The 17,854-nt window shown below is 41.1% G+C and overlaps 1 protein-coding gene across 1 annotated transcript in view; it reads right to left on the bottom strand.

Annotated features, from left to right (window-relative positions):
* Window positions 1-17,214, bottom strand: part of PPP2CB (protein phosphatase 2 catalytic subunit beta) — a 35,548-nt gene extending 18,334 nt beyond the window's left edge. Inside the window, exon 1 of the mRNA XM_035004081.1 lies at window positions 16,752-17,214. Within this exon, the coding sequence (XP_034859972.1) occupies window positions 16,752-16,853 (102 nt within the window). The 5' untranslated portion in view covers window positions 16,854-17,214. The remainder of the gene's footprint in view (window positions 1-16,751) is intronic.
* Window positions 17,215-17,854: the final 640 nt, after the last annotated feature.

The following is a 17,854-nucleotide window of genomic DNA, read 5'->3' as shown; positions in this document are numbered from 1 at the left end:
GAAAAATAACACAGCAAGTGTCTGGTTTCCTAGCAACTCTGTAGAGCTACCATATCACCCCTGGAGTGCTTATCTCCGGATCTGCCTATACCTAAGAAAAATATAAAAACTGCTACTTTGGTTAAGCCCTTATTTTGGGTTTTCTGTTACACATATGAAACCTAATGCTGATATCTGATATAAAGGGCATTTGATATATAAATGAAAAAGGCAAGTCTAAAACTACTACATGATCACCTGTTAAGTAAGGGAAACTGTCTAGGAGTTCCACTCTAAGAAGCTACTCTACTAATTTTTAAATATGTTAGGTTCTCCAAATAGCTGGTTTAGATCACAGGGGCAAAATACTTATAGCACAGTCAGCCAAGTCCAGTGAAACCACTAATGCATCGGGGTGGTAAAGAACAAAGTCCTTAAGGAGTTTACAAAAGCCAAATCTCAAAGTCAACAGGATCCTAGTAAAACAGCTGAAGATTGAGAAAACAATCAGCAGAAGTCTTTCAAAAGCAACATAACCTCCTGCAATGGAATTACCAACTGGAAAAAAAGTCAATGGCAACAAGCTTAAAATGAGAAAATCATTGCCATTTACTTAGAGCAAGCAACAAGTAATTTGTTTTTCAAGTTAAACAGGAGTAAGTAACCAAAATTTTGCAGAAAGTGTTAAAGAGAATCCTCAAGTCATAGAACATTAAGAATTTAACAAGCTAATCACATGTAAAAATCCACCAAAGGAAACATTACCAAAAACAAAGGAAAAATTATTTAACATATAGTATCCTGTATGGGACAACATTCATCAGGCTGATAAACTGCTCACTTTGATGTACATCATACGTACACAGCAATCACCTGACACATCAAAATATTCCTGAATGTAATGTTCATGTGTACATGTAACAAACATTTGTAAAGTGTCTGTTGTAGGCCAGGCACCAGAGATAAAGAGAGGAACAGGTAAACTCTCTAGCATCAACAGGTTGGCTTAGATGGGCTCAACCAAACAAAATAAAAATTTGAGCCTCGGTGGCTCAGTTGGTTAAGCCGTCTGCCTTGAGCTCAGGTCATGATCCTGGGGTCCTGGGATTGAGCCCCACGTTGGGCTCCCTGCTCAGCAGGGAGCCTGCTTCTCCCTCTCCTCCCTGCTAGTGCTCTCACGATCTCTTTCTCTCAAATAAATAAAATCTTTAAAGAAAAAAAAAAATTCTGTATACAAAAAGAGATAAAGGAGAAGTCTGGGAAAATATTTATAGCACACAAGATAACAGAAACATACTGACATCTAGCATCTAAAGATATTTGTAGAATAAAGTATAGTATGTCTAAAAAAATCATTGGCAGTCAGTGTGTTAATATTAAGAGGTCACTTTTTTTTTTTTTAAAGATTTTATTTATTTGACAGAGAGACACAGCAGAGAGAGGGAACACAAGCAGGGGGAGTGGGAGAGGGAGAAGCAGGCTAGGAAGCCTGAGCAGGGAGCCTGATGCCAGGCTCAATCCCAGGACCCTGGGATCATGACCTGAGCCGAAGGCAGACGCTTAACAATTGAGGCATCCAGGCGCCCAAGAGGTCACATTTTTGAGAAACTATATGAGTATTTGGGATTATAAAGCTCTGATTTAGCCATCTTTGTTTCCATTGTTAAATGAAGAGGGCTTGTAATTATTTTTATACTTACTGACTTAAAATGTCATTTAAAGTTGTATTTTCCAGGCACCAGAGTGGCTCAGTCGGTTAAGCGTCTGCCTTTGGCTCAGGTCATGATCTCGGGGGTCCTGGGATCGAGCCCCACGTCAGGCTCTCTGCTCAACAAGAAGTCTGCTTCTCCCTCTGTGCTCTCCCACTCTCAAATAAATAAAATCTTTAAAAAAATATTTATATTCTCCTGTGTTATAACACCAAAAAGTTATTTTTAAGTCTAGGTAAGGAGAGTTTTGTAATATTGATGGTTTTAACAGTTCCAAGACTTGTAATATTGAGACTGTTGAAGAAACTTTTTTTGAAATTTGTTTTAATTGCCAATACAGTATCAATAATACAACCTACATAAAGAAAAGCTCTTTTCCACTGGTATTATACTTAATTAATGAGTCATTGAACATTACATCAAAAACTAATTATGTACTATACAGTGGCTAACTGAACATTAAAAAAAAAAGCTCTTTTCAGACCTTAAATTTTAAGAGTATAAAGGGGTCAGGAAACTAAAAAGCTTGAAAATTTCTGTATTAATGCCTCTGTTCTGTTGACCTACATGTAAGAGAGATCTTAATCTCAGGAAACAAACTGAGGGTTGCTGGAGTGGTGGGGGGTGGGAGGGATGGGGCTGGGTGATGGACATTGGGGAGGGTAGGTACTATGGTGAGCACTATGAATTGTGTAAGACTGATGAATCACAGACCTGTACCCCCGAAACAAATAATACATTATATGTGAATTAAAAAAATAATAAAAAAAAAAGATCATGTAAGGGTAAGCAGGTTCACATTTCTATAAAGACATGTATCCTATTCACGTCAACTTGTTTTCAGTGACTACTAGTGTCCTATTACAGTAATCCAAAGTACTGTTAGAATATGTAAAACAAATCACAATGAAAGTTTGCATACATATGGTAGAAATCCAAAGTCTTTATCTCCAGATTCCTCTATGTCAGTTGGATGCACCTAGCTTTTAATTTGAAGTGACTCTAAGCAGTAGGGACAATGGCAAGTTCTATTCCAAAAGAGCTGTTCTCTGCAGCATTCTAAAACATTTCTGGGTATGATTTTGACTGTGGCTCCATGGGCTCTTAATTTCTGCAAAATTTCCAAGCTAGGTTCTTCAGCTTTCCTTTTGATTCTAGGCTACCAAATAGTCTTCTGTTTCTGCTTAAATTAGCCCAGTAGACCTTCCCAAGAGTTACAAACAACGTAGCCCATATTTTTTCTTCTCTTTGCCTATGGTTTCGTCAGAATGAGGTTATATATATAGAAGTCTTTCAGGAAATAGGGACTCTCCTCCTGGTTCAAATCTGTGTAGCCTTAAGACTTACATACTTTTCACTTTAGACAAGATTTAGACTTTTAGACAAGATATCTATTGGTCTGTAATTTTTTTTTTTTTTTTAATTTATTTGTGAGACAGAGAATGAGAGACCGAGAGCATGAGAGGGAGGAGGGTCAGAGGGAGAAGCAGACTCCCCGCTGAGCAGGGAGCCCGATGTGGGACTTGATCCCGGGACTCCAGGATCATGACCTGAGCTGAAGGCAGTCGCTTAACCAACTGAGCCACCCAGGCGCCCCTGGTCTGTAACTCTAAAATATGCAGTCCTGGGGTGCCTGGCTGGCTCCGTTGGAGGAGCACGTGACTCTTGATCTTGGGGGTTGTGAGTTTGAGCCCAATGGTGGGTGTAGAGATTACGCAAATAAATAAACTTTAAAAAACATGCAGTCTTACTTCCACATGTATAATCTGGAAACAGCTATTCTTTTCCAAACTGCAATTCTTTAAGGGTTGATTTTCAGCTGTGTGGTAAATATGTTATATTTATTTACTACTACATTACTGAAATTATCCTTTTCTGTGGGGGAGGCAGAGAAGACAAACCGCAGGCTTATTTTTCTCACATTAACAAGAAGCCTGGAGGCAGGCATCCCTGGGTTGGTGCATCTTCTCAAGGACCATCAGGACAGCATTCCTTCTGTCTTTCCAACTACCTTCCTTGTGACTTTCAGTAAACCTAACTGCCAACTCATGGTCACAAGAGGGTGGTACAGCTCTAGTCACTGCATCTGGTACCCTATTTCAGCAAGAAGGCAGAAAGGACAAAAGACCACAGAGTACATGCTAGCCTCGTCTATCCATCTTCTAAAACTCTCCCAGAAGCCTCACTCAGCCCCTCCTGCTACATCTCACTGGCAGCCGAGGTGCGCTCCCGCTGCGGTGCATCACCGGCACGTGACCAGAACGAAGGTGGAGGGTAGAAGGTACTCGCTGCAAGGTGTAATTCCAATGGCAACTGACGGAGATCCTAAATTATTAGTCCTCTAACACAGAGTCTGACAAATAGCTCAAAAATGTGTAAAATCACAAATGAAACAACTTTTTACCAAGTTTACTCCATAAGACAGTTTCCCAATTTTGTTCAGGAAAAAAACAATCTACTGAATAGCACAAATCAGTAGAAGGTTCAATTGGAGCTGATGTCTTCTATTTATTACTATTATTATTTTTTTAAAATCAACACTCAGCTGATGGTTCCAACTTTGAAAAGGAAATCTGCTTGATATGCAACCCCTATCATTTACTGCCTTACTTTAAATATAAAAATGAAAAGCACCAAAATACAAATATTCTCCAATTCAACTGTTCAAGGATATATGGTTACCTTAAACCAGCACAGATTTTACAAAACTATATGGATGGGTTAAGACAGGATATAGAATGTGTGTATGTTTCACAGTAATACGCCCTGGGCTTCTAACAACAGAGTAGTGAAGAAAGTACTTCTCAGGCCACTGTGATATCCATCCCACCCCCCAAATTTTTATCTCCACTGTACAGATCCCCTGATGTTTTTAAACATTTAGTTTTTTTTTTTTAATGAAAGCTATCTGTATTTCAAAGATTTTATTTATTTGACAGAGAGAGACAGCGAGAGAGGGAACACAAGCAGGGGGAGTGGGAGACGGAGAAGCAGGCTTCCCGCTGAGCAGGGAGCCCGATGTGGGGCCCAATCCCAGGACCCTGGGATCATGACCTGAGCGGAGGGCAGACGCTTAACGACTGAGCCACCCAGGCACCCCTAAACATTTAGTTTTTAACTCACACCCTTTCTTCAGATTCCTGGCTCACCAAGCGATCATATTATTTTAAGATCACTTTGGATTGGGGCACCTGGGTGGCTCAGTCCATTAAGCGGCTGCCTTTGGCTCAGGTCATGATCCTGGGGTCTTGGGATCAAGCCCCACATCCGGCTCCCTGTTCAGCGGAGAGCCTGTTTCTCCCTCTCCATCTGCCTGCCACTCTGCCTGCTTGTGCTCTCTGTCAAATTAAATAAATAAAATCTTTAAAAAAAAAATCACTTTGGATTGCCTTCAGGGAAATGATGTGTCAGACTGGCAGAAGTATACACTTCACCTAATATTTAAAATTCTTAATGTAAAAATCTGTGTGTGTCAGGGGCCCCCCAAAACATCCCCAGGTTTGGTGGTGATTTGCAAATAAGACCAACAGAACTCAATACAGAGTCATACTCATGGTTATGATTTATTTCAACATAAGGATACAAAGTAAAATCAGAAAAGGGAAAAGGCACAGGAAAGCAAAGTCCTGAGTAAATCAGGTGCAAGCTTCCAAGAATCCTCTCCCCGGGGAGCCTCACAGTGCACTGAATGGCTGTAGCAATGAGTTGTGACAAGAAGTATGAAATGCTGTCTACCATGGAAACTCATTAGAGACTTAGTGCCCAGGATTTGTAATTGGGAGCTGGTAACCTAAGTACCCTCTGCCTAGCATTTACCAAAGTGAGGAAAGCATGTGCTCAGCATAAATCATACTATTTGCATAACAGTTTAGGCACAGTGAGTCATTCTTAAGAGGGGATGGTGGGAACCCTCCCCAAATTCAAGTTCCCAGACACTGTCCAAGGGTGACCTTGAAATGAGGCCGTTCTACAGATAGTTGTCTCAGGACTGCTATGTCAACTCTTTTCTGTACACCTTGTGATTCTATATGGAACAGTCATGAGTGATTTTTAATGTTACTTAGCATCCACACTTTATCTCTAGGCTATAAGACCAAGTTTAAACATGTAAAGTGGACGACTGTGGGGATGGTAAATGCCACGTTGCAGGAAGCTGTTACTGTTACATGCAATGCGTATACCTATCCATTCAATCTTGTTTCCTTTCTCACCCATTTAAGACATATTCTTTCTTGCTGCTATGAACCAAATCTATCTTAGGACGAGAACTGAGAAAACAAACATTTGGGAATGACATTCACAGAAAATAGGATAAACAAAGTATTTCCCCCTCTACCCATGTTTTAGGAATGCAGAATGTAAACTAAATTTCCTCTGTCCAACAGGTGACATTCTATTTTTGTGCTGGTGCCTATCACCAGAGCCATATTAATGAAAAGCTACTGAATTTGGTTTTGGCAGAGTCAGTATGCAAATTCTTTCCCTCTATTTACACACAAATAATCTGCTCTAAAATATTATAGGTAAAGTCACCTGAAGAAAGCCACAGAACAGACTAATCTGTGAAAGAGGTGAGATTAAATGAAGTTAAAAATCCTACAGAGCTAAGTTAATATAAGTAGGATGCCTTTCCTCCTATAGTTACAAGGTTCTTCCATAAATGACATTTGACCTATTTTTTTAATTCAAGTACAATTAACACATAGTACTGTTAGTTTTGCGTGTACAAACAGAATGATTCAGCAATTCTATACATCTCAGTGTTCAAGGTACTCGTAATCTCCTTTTATCTATTTCACCCATGCTCCCACCCCAGTGTTCTGGTAACCACCGATTTGTTCTCTGTATTGAAGAGTCTGTTTTTTTGTCTCATTTCTTCTTTGTTCATTTGTTTTGTTTCTGAAATTCCACCTGTAAGTGAAATCACACGATATTTTTCTCTGACTTATTTCACTTAGCATTATACCCTCTAGGTCCACTCATGTTGTTGCAAATGGCAAGATTTCATTCTTTTTTATGGCTGAGTAATATTCCAGTGCATATATACCACATCTTCTTTAACCATTCATCTATCACTGGACACTGCAGCTGCTTCCATTTTAATACTGCTGCAATAAACCAAGGGTGCACAGATCTTGTTTAATTAGTGTTTCTGTTTTCTTTGGGTAAATACTCAGTAGTGGAATTACTGGATCATATGATGATTCTATTCTTAATTTTTTGAGGAAACTCCACAGTTTTCCACAGTGGTTGCATCAATTTACATTCCCACCAACAGTGCACAAAGATTCCTTTTTTCTCCACCTCCTTGGCAACACTTGCTATTTCTTGTGTTTTTGACTTCAGCCATATAGTTACAAGGTTCTTCCATAAATGATAAATGAGAGCTGACCTTTTTTTTTTTTTTTCAATGCAAGGAAGTGAACCTTTCCTTTCAGTTTAGCAACAGTTAAGTGTCTGTATGCCAAGCAATTTCAAGCCTGGAAACATACATAACAATAAATCACATACTCTGTTGAAATAAAAAAAAGAATGAGGTATGTCCATGTACATAAGTCAAGATATACTGCTCAGGGAAAAGTTTTAGGATGTTATACCAATGATCCCATTTTAACAAAAACAATATACCAAAAATACCCCTCTCCCCAACACATGTTTTTTGCACATCAAGAACAAGGTGCGGAAAACCATATTTGTCTCTGAGGTAGGAGGGCAGTGGATAGGGAAGGTGGGTGTTTTTTCCTCTATAGTTGTAAGATGTTTAAAAAAATTTTAAAGTATTTATTACTTTTTAAATCTGAAAAAATAATTTTAAACTTCAAAAAAAATTCCAGATGGCAATAACTTAATTATAAAAACTGTCACAGAGCTATAACCATATAATGGAATTTTTATTTGGCCATAAAACGAATGAAGTACTGATATATGCTACAACATGGAAGACTCTTGAAAATTTTATGCCAAGTGAAAGAAGCCAGACATAAAGGACTACATATTGCATGATTTCATTTATTTAAAATGTCTAAGAAAGCAGATTAGTGGTTGCCAAGGATGCGGGAGGGGAGAATGGGGAGCGACTGCTAATGGCAGTTTCTTTCCCAGGGTGAGGGAAATGTGTGAAATACTGTTGTAGCCCAGTGGAGTTAGAACAAAATTATTTAGTGGACTTGAATCCTCCCAATCATTTCTCTTTAATATAGACAGCTCTCACTTTGTATTAGTTCCTATATGCACGAATTTCGTCACCAAGGTTTAGTTAAATTGGGCCCCCAACAACATGGTTCAAATTTAAGTTGCCACAGTATATTTACTGTAATTAAAAATTACAAGTATACAAGTCACTACATAAACAAAAGGTACAGCATCATAATCAAAAACCAATCACATTACTTCTTTCAAAGTCTTGTAGGGATGGGTCATAGCATATTCGTTACTAGGTTTACACCCAGACAACAATGTGTATAGTTGTGTTGCCTCCTTACCTTTTAGCAATAAACTCATGTTGAAAAGTGGTAAAACTGGAAATGAAATTCAAATAAATATATAGGGGCACCTGGGTGGCTCAGTCGTTAAGCATCTGCCTTCAGCTCAGGTCATGATCCCGGGGTCCTGGGATCGAGCCCCGCATCGGGCTCCCTGCTCTGTGGGAAGCCTGCTTCTCCCTCTCCCACTCCCCCTGCTTGTGTTCCCTCTCTCGTTGTGTGTGTGTGTGTCTCTCTCTCTGGCAAATAAATAAATAAATAAATAAATAAATAAATAAAATCTAAAAAAAAGAAAAGAAAAAGAAATATATAGAAGAAATGGCTGACTGCGGGATGTGGATACTGCTGCCCTTGAAGAGACTCTAGATATGCCAGGAAACAGACTTAGTGACATAAATAAGGAAACTTATTGACATATATGAGGAAAGTGGTTGTGGCGAAAAGAATGCAGATATCCCAGAGGAAGTTATGATGGCAAAAATCTCAGTAAAGAAGCTCACAGAGACATCTTGCAACACTGAAAGCACAAAGGAGAAAATGTTGGAAGCTGATCCAAACTCAAGAAAAACGGTAAATCAGAATCTTAGCATATTCCTCAAACTAGCATTTCTCAAAATGCAATCTGGAATTTCTAGATAACAAGATTTGTGATGTCTTTAAAAATGCACATTTTTGGACCTGCCAAGCCATAATCAGTCTCTGGGATGGAATTAAGGTAACTGAACTTTTTATTTCCTTTCCAAAGCTTAAGGAAAAGCTGGACCATTTGGACTATACAAAAATGCTAAAATGTCCAGCAGAAATTTTTTAAAAAGGGAAAGAATATTTTAAACATTAAATGGCTAACTTTCTGTATTTTCAAAGAATTTACAGAATCAAGAAAATGTTATGAAATTACAACAAAGAATATACCAACTCAGAAGGAAAATAACCTCATATCCTACACACTATGATTCTGATAAATCTATCCATGTTTTCTTCATGTATTTTGGCATTATTTTTCACTTATTTATTAAAGTTCTTGTCACCTAAGGGGCGCCTGGGTGGCTCAGTTGGTTAAGCGACTGTCTTCGGCTCAGGTCATGATCCTGGAGTCCTGGGATTGAGTCCTGCATGGGGCTCCTTGCTCAGCAGGGAGTCTGCTTCTCCCTCTGGCCCTCCCCCCTCTCATGTGCTCTCTCTCTCTCATTCTCTCTCTTTCAAATAAATCAATCTTAAAATTTTTTTTTTTTTTTTTTTAAAGTTCGTGTCACCTAAAATTTGTTATGGAGTAAAAATCTGTGTAGTTAAGAACCTTACCCACAGAGAGGTCTGGCATCTGCTCTTGCCTACTGGAAGGTGACTGCCAGGCCCCAGAATGTCCTGCTTCATATGAGTGTCTTTGCCTGGGGGCTCTGACCACTGGACAGTCTAACAAGTTGATTTATGATGAGGGCTTTTGGTGACCCAGTGTCTGTTCTGCCTCTGAAGGAACTAGAGATTGAAGATATCAGGCCCTCCTGAACTCTGCCCTACATGTCTCTCCCCTTAGCTGATTTTAATCTGTATTCTTCCCCTGTAATCACGAATATAACAGCTTTCAGTGAGTTCTGCGAGCCCTTCCTGTGCATTATTGAACCTGGGAGAGCAGTTTTGGAACCCACTGAACATGCAGTCACACATGAGAGCAGTCTTGGGAACTGTGCCCTCTAATTCCTGCAATACCCTTTCAGATCACAAAAGTAAATCACCTTATGAACAATATGCAAGGCTTTCTCTGACCACTCCATTAAAAGAGCCTCCTAAACTCAAGCCCATTACTCCCCTATCCTCTGCTTTTTCTTCCTACCAAGAATCACTGTCTGGCATTCTACTAAATCTGTTTATCATCTGTCCCCTCTTCTGTTCACAGCTGAATTTCCGGCACTTTGAAAAGCACATGGCACATAGGAGTACAACTAAAATTTGTTGAATCTATGGTGTAAAAACACAATGACAGCATTTATTTGCCACACTTTTCTTTTCTTTCTCATTTCCACAGAACAAGTACCTCTCCTGCTACTAAAGCAAAGACAAAACTGCACTGAGCCAATTCTGAGCCAGTTCTCCTACCTCTTTCAAAGGTAGAAGAAACTTTATAACTTCTTTCCTCTCTATGAAATGGAAAGAGCAAAATTAAAGGAGAGCCTACACACCACCTCGGCACATTAAAAAAACTGCATGCTAAAAAGTCACTTCAAACAAAGTTTCATAGAAGACTATAGGGGCGAGGGGCGCCTGGGTGGCTCAGCTGGTTGAGCGTCCTACTCTCGGTTTCTGCTCAGGTCATGAACTCAGGGCCATGATCTTAGGGTGGTGAGATCAAGTCCCATGGGAGGCTCTGCAACGAGCGAGGAGTCTGCTTGAGATTCTCTCTCCCCGTGCACCCCCCTCCACTGCTCGTGCTAAGAATAAAGAAATAAAATCTTAAAAAAAAACAACCCTGAATTGGTGAGGACACAATCTCACCTTCCCAAACCATTCTCAAAATAAAATGACTGTCTTTGTATAAAAGATTAGGGGCGCCTGGGTGGCTCAGTCAGTTAAAGCATCTGCCTTCGGCTCATGTCATGATCCCGGGGTCCTGGGATCAGGCCCCACATCGGGCTCCCTGCTCAGCAGGAAGCCTGCTTCTCCCTCTCCCACTCCCCCTACTTGTGTTCCTGCTGTCGCTATCTCTGTCAAATAAAATAAAATCTTAAAAAAAAAAAAAAAACATTATTTAGCAGATCTTCAATGGAATTTGCACACTTTTGTTGTACTATATCATAGTGCTATGTAGTACAAGTCAGTTATCTCAGATTGCACCGCAAGATTATCATTTAATTCTTTTGCTCAAGTTATTTCAGTCAAAGGGCAGTTTGCAGGTCACAATAAACTGTCCCAGACAACAAGAGACAGCAAACCAACTCTAAGCTTCAGCTTCCCCATTCCCTAGAAAAGTAACCAAATCTGTAATAAGCTGACCTCATTCCCTAGCTTAATATGATTATTAAAGAAATTTAGACTTGAAAAGTAATGTTATAGGAAGTATAGACAAGATTTAATCATTAGTAAAGGAATAGTGTGAAAAAAAATATATGTATATTTTAAAGATATTTATTTGAGGGGCGCCTGGGTGGCTCAATCGTTAAGCGTCTGCCTTCAGCTCAGGTCATGATCCCAGAGTCCTGGGATCGAGTCCCACATCAGGTTCCCTGCTCAGCAAGAAGCCTGCTTCTCCCTCTCTCACTCCCCCTGCTTGTGTTCCTTCTCTCACTGTGTCTCTCTCTATCAAATAAATAAAATCTTTAAAAAAAAAAAAAGATATTTATTTGACAAAGAGACAGCGAGAGCAGGAACACAAGCAGGGGGAGTGGGAGAGGGAGAAGCAGGCTTCCCACAGAGCAGGGAGCCCGATGAGGGGCTCGATCCCAGGACCCTGGGATCACGACCTGAGCCAAAGGCAGATGCTTTAATGACTGAGCCACCCAGGAGCCCCTGAAAGAAAATATTTCTTTATGCAAGTTACTTTAAAGAACCAACATCAGGTTTACATTTAACTTACATTTACATGAAGGAGAATTATAAGGAAATCAGTTCAAAATTCCTATTTAATCTAAAGTAAACTCAAATTCTCATACACAATAGACTACGTCTATGATTTTAATGCCATTCTTCTTAGAAACTAAGTTCAGAAAATAAATATAGTTTATATAGTCTAAAACACAGTGATTGTTTTGGCATTAATTTTATCTTCAAAGTCTGGTATTTGGTTTCCTTTTACCAAAGAAGGACTTCATTCACTAAGTCCCTCAGTATTTATCCTGAAGAAAAGATGGCAAAGAAAAAATTTCTGCAGGTCTTCAAATTAGAATAGAAGGCATATGCTACAAAAAAACTATTCTATGTAGAAAAAGTATATATAATGTAGACTCATTTATCTACAGATATTGTTTCACACATCATATATAAAGTTGAGAAATGAACTGATTTTTAAGTCTGCTCTAGTCATTAGCAGTTCATGTTAGTCTGGTTTGCTTCAGTTTCTTTACCTGTCTGTTGAGAGGCTAGCTTAGGTAACTGTGGAAAACGACAATTGGTTCAGTCACCTGAATTGGGTTTTAACCTCATACTCCACTGTAATCAGGTCATTCTGTGTTATAGTAAGAAAAGAAAGAGCTACTTTCTACATCACTGCATTTTAGACTGTCAAATGAACCACCGAAGCTCAAGGGAAATTAAAATGAAGTACCAGTTAGGCTTTCTGGCTGTTAAGACCACTAATTTTTAGCTACAATCTGTCAAAAAAAAAAAAAAAAGTAATCCAAGAGAATTTTCTCTATGCACAAAAATCATTTTTACTAGAATCTAGTTTTCATTAAGATGGTTTCAGGCATTCAGGAATTTAAGCATCCTATTTCACATTAATGAGGTAAGTAATATCCTAATGATATTTCTATTTTAAGGCTGAAGCCACAACCCAGAAACCTATCTATTAGTCTTATATAATATTTATGTATTTATATTACTACAAAAGCCTCAACATTTTTCTAAGTAGGCACTTTATAATCATCAGAATTAAGATCTTCGGGCCCACAAACAGGCTAAATTTCCCTATCTGCTTAGAGTATCATTACTGAGGTTCTTTAGTGTAAAATAAAGTTTATTACGTAAAGAGCCTAAAAAGTTTCTCTTCTGCAATGCTACCAGGAGTTAAATATAGTTCTAGTCACACAGTGTCCTGAACAGTGCCAGACTGGCTCTCGAGGCACAATAAAAAGATGACTGTACACACTGCTGTTGCAGAAATGAATCACAGAAACAGTTTCTCTATACACATAAATCAAATCTGCAGTTAGCTTCAAACACTGGACTGCTAATTTAAGAGCTAGTCCTCTCAAAAGATGTGCCTTACTATTTTATGTAAACAATTTTTTTCTGCACAGAAATTAACCTTGAAGGACAGGACATCCATACCCATATTTTTGTAGTTCTTCCCCATTTGGCATTAGGATGGATCTTATTTTTACCACCACCTCAAAATAGGGCTTTTATCAGTACTACTTTGGTCTCAATTTCAGCTGACTCCTTCGGTTTTTAAGCAATCTGATTTAGAACAGGAATTTAATTTTTTAAAAAAAGATTTTGTTTATTTATTTGACAGAGAGAGACAGAGAGAGAAGGAACACAAGCAGGGGGAGTGGGGGAGGGAGAAGCAGGCTTCCCGCGGAGCAGGGAGCCCGACGCGGGGCTCGATCCCAGGACTCTGGGATCATGACCTGAGCTGAAGGCAGACGCTTAACGATGAGCCACCCAGGCGCCCCGAAAAAGAATTTAATTTTGAGGGGAAAAATCACCACCATATAATGCAACTTCCTATAGAGTAATATTTTCAACAGACTCCACAAAATTCATGTTATTTAAAAAAAAACAAAAACCAATCCGGTCACAAAGAATTAAACAAAAAGAGGATTTGTGTTAACTAGGTTTAACATTTTATTTTTCTTTAAGCCTGCCATTCTTGACCTGGAAAGGTAGAGGAAGCATTAAGGAGAGAAGGCAAGGAGTTTAAAGTTACTTCACAAAATTGCTACTAGTCCTAGTACTTTGTGCTTCATATAACAGGGACCACATGAAATACTGCAACTGTATTTTTCAGGTTTCTACAACCACTATATATAAAACCCCTTTTGAAGTACATTCTCCCTAGAAAAGTCATGTCAACACATCCATTTATTTTGCATCTTTTCCCAGAAGAAAATGAGATGACAGATTTAAAACAAGATAAAACAGCTATCTTTATGTGGCTTTTCCTAAAATAGCTTATTGCTTAATGGTACTTTACACAGATAGTATTTTAATATTCACAAGCATCCTAGGAGATAGGCAAATAATATTACACTTGTCTTACAAAAAAGGCATCAGAGGTGAAAGAGACTGGGTGGAGCCAGGGTTTGAACTCAGATACACAGAATACCAGAGTTTACAGTAAGTAAACATAACACTTGTCAGGAAAAAGAATGTTAGGGATAGGGACATAAAATGGAACCAAAGACTAAGGTTAGAAGATAGAATGTATATGCCACACCAAGGAATGCCACAGTGGCTAGAAGACGGTTGTAAAACTAAGCTCTGCTCAAAAGGGTACAGAGAAAGGAATACTACACTTCTGCATTCCACTGGCAACAAGGGGTGGAGGCCAAAGCTTAATGATCGGGGATTTTCACTTATAAATTCATGTTTAGGAGCGCCTGGGTGGTCAGCTGGTTAAGCGTCCGACTCCTGGTTATGGCTCAGGTCGTGATCTCGTGATCTTGGGGTGGTGGGATGGGGCCCTACACTGGGTTCTGCACTGAGTCCCCCTCCCTCTGCGCGGGCTCTCTCTCTCTCAAATAAATAAATAAATCTTTAAAAAAATAAAAGTTCATGTTTAGTGGATAAGTACAATTTTTTTTTTTTAAGTGAGGAACATAAAAGCTTAAATATAGAGCTATAAGATCCTAGGGATTGGTAGTCTATTTAAGAGCTGAAGTACAAATAATCTCTCTTGACAAATACAGAAAGCTTCCTCAAGATTTAAGTGTGATTGAGGGGCGCCTATCTGGCTCAGTTGGAGGAACATCTCTAGATCTCAGGCTTGTGAGTTCAAGCCCCATGTTAGGGGTAGAGACTAGTTAAGTGAATAAAATTTAAAAAAACACACACACACACACAAAACAAACAAAAAGACTTAAGTGTGATTGGGTAGCAGTACAATATTCTTCTCTAGGAATATATCTTAAAATTATTAGAGAGTCAAAGGGAAAAATTGATTCAACACGAACTTTGTCCATAACTTCAAGTCTATATCTAACATTCATAGCAAGGCTAACAGACTCAAATAATTTCAAAACTAGGTATTTCAAAATTTAATGCTGACACTAGACCTTGAGAGAGCAATTTAAAATGTAAATTTTAAGACTCATGAAATTATAGGTTATCAAACAAGAAAACTGAATGTCGACTTGAAGCTGTAAGTAATGTTTGTTCCAGAAATAAAAAAAATACTATTAGCTTGGCAGTTCTATTTACAGAAATTCTTCTCTGTTAACAAAGAGTTACTTAATATATAAAGGTCTTAGGTAACATTATACTTGCTAAAAACACTATTCTAACTTAATATTAGCTATTACTCCTCCATCTCTAAATTGCATAATTTTAAGAGTGCCCTATTTACTTCTCCAATGCATTTCTGAGGCATTCTGATTTCCAAACACAAACTATCAAAAAAATCTTAGATTATGCCTTAAAAATACAAACAAACCCAACAACATTAAGAATAACTTTGTTACTCTTTCATTTAGCACCTTTCCACATAAAAATGTGTGAAAATTTAGTCCAGATTATAAAAACCGAATGAGAAAAATTCTAGACTTTAAAGATGAAGAGTGTGAAAAAATTCCAGTGGTTAAGAAAACAATGGATACAGAATTCAGAAAGTGGCCCAAGATCACCCGATCAAGAACAACTGTAAGCAGTTAACCACCTGCATATTTTATTACTCTTTGGTATAGGAAAACAACCATCACCAAAACCCCCAAACACTTTACATACAATAGAAATAGAAATAACTTTCTGAAACGGGCTACCCTGCACCAAAAACAGTAATCACTGTTGTCAAACTTAAGACACACTGTCTCGTTTTTGACAGTCAACATACGCTTCCAGGAGTCAGTGCGAAGACTAGTCACCGTTTATTTAAACCAAAGTCAAGGGGCGCCTGGGTGGCTCAGTCATTAAGCATCTGCCTTCGGCTCAGGTCATGATCCTGGGGTCCTGGGATCGAGCCCCGCATCGGGCTCCCTGCTCGGCGGGAAGCCTGCTTCTCCCTCTCCCACTCCCCCTGCTTGTGCTCCCTCTCTCGCTGTGTCTCTGTCAAATGGGTAAAATCTTTAAATAAATAAATAAATAAATAAATAAAATACAATAAACAAACCAAAGTCAAGCTCTATTTAAAAACCAGTCTGCCATTACACCCACCTCTCTAAAAACAAACGCTTGACACATTCCAAGGTAGTGATCTTTGAAGGGCCCGATTCACTTGAGAAAAACCCTACATCTATTAACAAGTTCATTAACACTAACATCATCCAGGTTAACTTTCGGTGCCTTTTCATATAAGAGATTGCATTATGTTAATTTGCCGGCATTCTAAAGCGCCGAGATCGCCAGTCCTCACGTGAAACGTTAGGGTCAGTAATTCCCAGAAGACCGTCGGTGACCCCAATAAAATCTAGGGCGTGGATTCCCGTGCCACGTTTCCCCTCCCATCTACACGGGCCCCTTACGCCAGCGAAGTGAGCTTCCGGAGGGAGCCGCAGGGTGGGTCCCCGGGGGAGGCAGAGGAGCCCGGGGAGGCCAGCTCAGGCCCGGTCCTGGAGTGGCCCTTCCCGCCGCCCAGGTGGGCGTCCCGGCAAGGAGACACAGCCCCGCGGGGCCCCGGACCGGCGACGCCGAGCACAGCGCGAACAGGCCGGGGAAGGACGGCCGCGGACGCCCCCACCCGGCCCAGCGCTCCCGCATTTCTCCTCTTTTCTCTTACCTTTTCGCACAGCGTCCGCACTTGGTTCTCGTTAAGCTGTTTACACTCGTTCAGCTGCTCGACCCACTGGTCCAGCTCCTTGGTGAACGCCTTGTCGTCCATGGCGGCCCGATCCCCTTGCCCGCCGCCTCCCTCCCCCCTCCCCGCCCCTTCCCACCCCCGCCCCGGGCGCCGCTCCCCTCGCCCGCCGCCGCGGCGGCCGCCAGCTCCCAGCGGGGGAGGAGGGAGCGGGGGAGCGCGGCTGCGGGCCCCTCGCCCCGCCCAAGGCCAGCGGGCGGCTCCCGGCGCGCGGCCTCGAGGAGACCCTCGCCCGCCCGGCTGCGCGCCCCGGGAGTCGGTGAAGGGCGCGGAGAGGTTGGCGGCGGTGCGCCGCGGCTCTTCGGCGCAGCACCTGCCCGACGCTAACCACCCACCGCCGCCGCCTCCCGCCCGCCGGCCTCTCCCGGCTCGCTCGCCCCTTCTCTCGCTCTTTCTCTCCCCTCCCTCTGGGTTTCCGTCATCGCCCGGGCATTTCCGCCGGGAACAGGCGAGCAGGCGGCGCCGCCGCGGCTCGGACGCGAGGAAGGGTGCAGCGTCCCCGTGTGGCTCGGCGGATAAACGGCCCCGGGAGAGGGCGCCGGGGGTGGCTCCGTTTTTTCCGCCTCCTCCCTTCTCTATCCTCCTTCCCAACTTGGGGTCCGGACTCGTATCTCCTGGTCCTTCCTTCACATCCTTTTCTCTGGGAACTTAGACCCACCTTGGTCTCCTGCAGTGCTATTTCAGCGCTCTGGGGAGGAATTGGCAACGTTGTCTCCCCGGAGTCTAGCACTCACTCCCCCGTAGCAAGCCTTCAATAGTATTGTTTATTTGGTGTATGAAGTCTTTCTAGGCTCATCTCTGCCACTAACTAGCTGTGGACCCTAACATCTTGAAGCCTCCCTTTCTTTTTTTAAAAAAAGATTTTATTTATTTGAGAAAGAGCGCGCGCGAGTGGGGGGAGGGGCAGAGGGAGAAGGACAAACAGACCCCGCGCCAGGGGGGAGCCTGAAGCCGGCTGGATCCCAGGACCCAGAGATCATGACCCCAGCGGAAGTCCCTTAGCCGACTGAGCCCTCCCAGGCGCC

Source organism: Mirounga leonina, unplaced genomic scaffold (genome assembly GCF_011800145.1).
Source record: "Mirounga leonina isolate KUSES-001 unplaced genomic scaffold, KU_Mleo_1.0 Mir_128, whole genome shotgun sequence".
NCBI classification, from domain to species: Eukaryota; Metazoa; Chordata; class Mammalia; order Carnivora; family Phocidae; genus Mirounga; species Mirounga leonina.
The sequence above is the reverse complement of the archived record's forward strand: the minus strand, read 5'-3'. Positions and strand labels throughout refer to the sequence as shown.